The sequence below is a fragment of the Otolemur garnettii genome, unplaced genomic scaffold (assembly GCF_000181295.1).
Source record: "Otolemur garnettii isolate 467f Iridium unplaced genomic scaffold, OtoGar3 scaffold00212, whole genome shotgun sequence".
NCBI classification, from domain to species: Eukaryota; Metazoa; Chordata; class Mammalia; order Primates; family Galagidae; genus Otolemur; species Otolemur garnettii.
Window position 1 is genome coordinate 462420 of NW_003852607.1, and position 5369 is coordinate 467788.

Here is a 5369-nt window from a genome sequence, read left to right on the forward strand (position 1 = left end):
AAAAAAAAAAAAAAAAGAAGAGGATGGGCAGGGTCAGCAGGGTGTGGCTTCCAGGCCTGATTGGAGACAGGAAGATCTGGGGCAGAGGGGGAGGACAGGCTGGCGACTTGGAGAGAGAACAGACAGACATCCCCTGAACAGCTTTGATTTCTCATTTCCAAGATTCCCCCAGGATGGAGCCCCTCACCCACACACTGGGGATCCCTGAGTCCTCTCAGGACAGGACAGGAGGCTGCTCAGGCCTTGGTAGGATCTGACAGAGGCGAGGGTGGAGAGCCCACACCAGACACTTCTTCAGAGATGGGCTCCCCAGGCTGTGGGTGCCACTAGCCATGGCTCCCCTGTGCTCACCTGGTGGCCTCTGTGCTCAGGGCACACCTGAGAGTAAGGAGGGCCTGCACCTGCTCACTGAGCCAGTTGGGGGGTCACCTCAGAGCACATCCTGGGTGTGAGTTATCTCTACTCCTCCTCTTCTCTGCTTGCATGTTTAATGTTGCTCTCTCTTTTTCTGAAATGGTTAAAGAAGTCATCAAATACAAAAAATAATGATTTAATTTAAATAATATGGATTTGTTATTTAAAAACAAGTAATTCCACTCCCATTTTGGTTAGGGTTTGATTTAATTTTTGCACTTGCTTTGGAAAATAATTTCATATTAATATCAAGCCTTCTTATTCTATTTTTTCTTTTCTTTTCTTTTTTTTGAGACAGAGTCTCAAGCTGTCTCCCTGAGTAGAGTGCTGTAGCATCATAGCTCACAGCAAACTCCAACCCAACCGATTCTTTTGCCTCAGTTTTTCTATTTTTGGTAGACACAGGATCTCGATTTTGCTCAGGCTGGTCTCAAACTCGTGAGCTCAAACAATCCACCTTCTCGGCCTCCCAGATTGCTGGGATTATTGGCATGAGCCACCACGCCCGGAGCCTTCCTATTCTCACACTTAACAAGGAGATGCATTAAAGATTTAAGAATTGTGTATATTCCTTCCAATTGAAGGAATGTTGACCTCCATGAATAATTTATAGCTGAGTTCTTTGATTCCTTTATAGTTTCCAAATAACAGCTATGTACATATGAGAAAACTGCTGATTTGACTATATTCATTTTATTTCATATTAATGCAGGACAGAATTCCTTTCTTCCATAATTTACTTACATGATTTATATAAACTATAAGAAAACAGAACTCTCTTTTATTTATTTATTTATTTTTGGAGTGAGCCTCACTCTGTCACCCCAAGTACAGTGCAGAGGCATCATAACTCACAGTGACCACAACTCTTGGTCTCAAGCCATCGATCCTCTTGCCTCAGCCTCCCCAGGGCCTGGAACTACAGGCACCTACCACAATACCCGGGTGGTTTTTCTGCTTTTAGTAGAGATGGGGTCTTGCTCTTGGTCCTGCTGATCTCAAACTCCTGAACTCAGGCAACCTTCCTGCCTCCACTTCCCAGAGTGCTGGGACTACAGGCACGAGCCTCTGCACCCGGCTAACATTTCACTACTTTATTTGTAAATTGCATGCCAACTTTCACACTTCAAATATTAATAAATAATAAGTATGTAAATACATGCTGAGTAAAATTTGAAGGTTTTACCCATATGCATATTTATGCATGATTGTTTTAACTACATGTGGATGTGTGTGATGTCTCCATGATATATATTCATATTCATCCATATACTCAATTTTTGCATATGGTCTCTGTTTACATGAATGTTACTGATCTCCTCACCTGCACTAATACCTCCTGACAGCAGAAATAGTGTTTGATGAGCCTGCAGTAACACCACTACTTAGAAAATTTACATTACTGTGTGTGTGTTTGTGTGTATGTGGGTCCATTCCACTTGTTGCTGGAGAAATAATTAACAAGAGAGTGGAAGGATTACCTTAGGTGACCTGGCTGGGGTGGGAGGAAGCAGAGGCAGCCCCTGACGGTCCCGCTTTGTGGTCCTGACATTCAGGGGCCTCTGAGACCAACTCTGCATCGTGGAGCCTGGGTCCTCAGCTACAGAGAAGTGGAAATGCACATTTCTGCAGAAATTAGCTTATGTGGTCCTGTGTCCTACACAGAACAGAGGACACAAGGTCTTCCTCATTTCTTTCTTTTTTTTTTTTTTTTTTGAGACAGAGCCTCAAACTGTCCCCCCGGGTAGAGTGCCATGGCATCACAGTTCACAGCAACCTCCAACTCCTGGGCTCAAGCAAGTCTCCTGCCTCCGCCTCCCAAGTAGCTGGGATTATAGGCACCCACCACAATGCCTGGCTGTTTTTTGGCAGGCCCAGGCTGGATTTGAACCTGCCAGCTCAGGTGTATGTAGCTGGCGCCTTACCCATTTGAGCCACAGGTGCCGAGCCTATCATTTCTTTAATGCTGGTCCTGAGCCCTTAGTGTCCAGCACAACTCTCTTCTCTAAATGACTCAGAAACACAGTTTGAATTCAAAGAACATCAGGGAGGCTGAACTAACTCAATGAGAACACCAGAGGAACCTGCTAGAGCAGAGAGTGGGTTTAGTAAGTTCCATAAAAGTCATGGCATGAGTCATAAAGAAACCCAGAATATGCAGAGCCCAGGGGGAAGGCAGGGCCTGGGGCTCTTTATTCCCTTCCCCTCCTCTCTGTTTTGATTCTCAGGAGCACCTGACACCATCACCCCCTCACAGAATAAGTCAGCCCAAGGCTTCTGAGTGAGAAGACACTCTCAGTCATGAGCTGGGCACAGAGGGTCAGGCCCTGTCCAGGACAGGATGGTGACCTGGGGGATCATCCAGGGACCCTGATGACTTTGGTCTGCTCTGAGCCCTCTGACTCTTGTCCCCAATCCCCAGCCCCAAACCCCCAGGATCACACTGTGGAGAATCTCATCCGTATTGGCATTGCTGGCTTGATCCTGGTGGCCCTGGGGATTCTGCTGTTTCATGAATGGCACAGCCAGAGAAGCCCCCAAGATGCCACCAGGAAGTAACTCCAGAGACAGCAATGCACCATCCAGAGTGGGAGAGCCTTGGAAGTAACTCTGATGCTCCCAGGAGGTTCTGGAAGAAAATCTATGGTACGTGCTATCTGGACTGTCTGCTGGTTACTTCTGGAGGGGAGAATCATGTTCGAGCACAGGGAGGCTGTGTGGAGTGTGTCTGAATAGGACATTAAACCGATACTTTTCCTCTTCAGCAATGCTGACTTTTCTTGCTGGCTCCCCTCCTTTCACACCTGAGGCATGAAGCTGTGTCCCACATGGCAGCTCTGGGTCCATACCTCTGCACACCTGCATGTTCTGGCCCCCTGTCATGTGTCCTGCAGGGTCACAGAGCTACTGTACCATGGTCCGACCTCCCACATCTCACTTCTTCCACACCTTCGTCCCAGCTGTGCCTATTTTTAACTGTCCATCTCCACAGTGCCCTTCTTAGCGTTCCTGCAGGCACAGTTCCTGCAGTAACTGTGGCCTTCACTTGGGGCACCTAACAACACAACTGCCCGGCCCCTCAGGATACACTGAGAGCTCCACCTGCGAAGACTTGCCTGTGCTGTGTCCGCTACATATTCAGCCATGCTGAAGGATGAGGGTGACTTGCTGCTCTGCCCGCCCCCAGAGGTGTGTGTTTACAGGACACCCTTCACCTCCTTAATGGGTTAGCTTCCAGGGGACACCAGGTCTCCAAACAAAAGCTCCAAGTCTGTACCTCTGTCAAGTGCCTGGGCACCCCATTGTCTGAATCTGGACCCTACATGAATCTGAAACATTTCAACTTTCTGTTCCCCAAACAACGAGACAATTACATAAGTTCTGGAGACTTGCCAGCTACTCTCGTGCCAGGATTCCTACTTTTTCTGTGAACTCAATCACTCTGTGACTTCCTTAAAGTCGTAATCATGTGAGTCTAACCCAGACCCCATTCCATAGCATCTAAAGTGCAACACTTCTTTGAGGAAATCAAACACCAGCCTTCCCTGGCCTCTATTCTGGGCCACCCCAACTATAACTTGCCCCTTTTCTTGCTCATGACATGAAGGCACAGGCCTTGGCATCCTCACTTAAGGCCGTGGTGGACACCACTCCCCAATGGCTAATGTAGTCAACAGCGCCATCCAGCAGCCCAGTGCTTCCCCTGCCCATGTGCAGATAAGCCGTCTACACTCCACAGAAATGGTGAAAACCCGGCTGTAGGCTCTCCACTCACAGGGCGTGCCCCTCATCGGCTGGAGCCCTTCTCAGCCCCCCTCACTCAGGACTCCGACAGCTGCCTCACTGCCTCACCCACTGTGAGCTTCTTACTCTTTCCCCTCCCTCCTCACCTCAACTTCCTGCAGTATCCTCAGCCCAGAGACCTCACTCTCTGTCCCCAGTGATGACCATGATTGTGTGTGGCGGGGGGTCTCACAGTCCCACTCCCAATGCCTCAAGAGGACTCCAGGAGACTGACTGACTGCCTTGTCCAGACTATGACAGGTTCTTGACAGGTGCCACTTCAGGGACCCTAAGGCTGCCACCAGACAGGTCACTCCATCACTTCCCTTCACAATGTGACACAGTCTGGTCCTGGGGCCAAGTTCACCCCACAGGCTGAACTCCATGCCCTAACCTGGACTGCCTTCTGCCCAAGAGCAAGACACCCAGCATGGACAGGACAGTCCCTCTGCCTTCACAGTACCTCATGAAGCTGGGATGCTCTGGAAACAGCATGGCCATCTGACTCCTGCTGGACACATAGGTGAAAACAAGGGCTGTGTCTCAGCCCCCATGGAGCCATACAGACACCCAGGACTCAGCCATTACAAGGTACAAGCTCACACCTACACTGATAGTCCTGGGCTCTGGATAATCATGTGAGGACCAAGATGCTGAGGCCACCCCTCACCAGCCACAGCCACTGCCTCTGACTGTTATCTGCCCCTCTCTCCTCCTCCAGACCCTGACCCACATCCTCCTCTAAGGTTACCTGTCCCTGTCTGATCACCAAGCTCTGTCACCAGGAGCAGAGAGGGGACATGGATTAAACAAGGCTGCATGATGAACCAGGACACACAGCTATGGTTGACACCAAACCTATGCCCTGTCCTACCTCACACTTGCCCATGGCCCAAATTGTGCTTCATTCATGACCTCACACACTGAAGTCCTCATCGAATGGCTCCATGGGCACACCAGCACTTCTGGGGCCAAAAAAATATAGCAAACGTTAAAAATGTGGGCAAAGGGCTCGGCGCCTGTGGCTCAAGTGGCTAAGGCGCCAGCCACATACACCTAAGGTGGCAGGTTCGAATCCCCAGCCCGGACCCACCAAACAACAATGATGGCTGCAACCAAAAAATGGCCAGGCGTTGTGGCGGGCACCTGTAGTCCCAGCTACTTGGGAGGCT

The 5369-nt window shown here is 49.6% G+C and overlaps 1 protein-coding gene across 1 annotated transcript in view; it reads left to right on the plus strand.

The window, feature by feature from the left end:
• The window catches only part of LOC100964637 (leukocyte immunoglobulin-like receptor subfamily A member 6), a 7231-nt gene extending 4056 nt beyond the window's left edge, over positions 1-3175 (plus strand). The window contains exons 7-8 of the mRNA XM_012812625.2: positions 2643-2687; positions 2837-3175. Coding sequence (XP_012668079.1) covers positions 2643-2687; positions 2837-2973 — 182 coding nt within the window. The 3' untranslated portion in view covers positions 2974-3175. The remainder of the gene's footprint in view (positions 1-2642; positions 2688-2836) is intronic.
• Positions 3176-5369: the final 2194 nt, after the last annotated feature.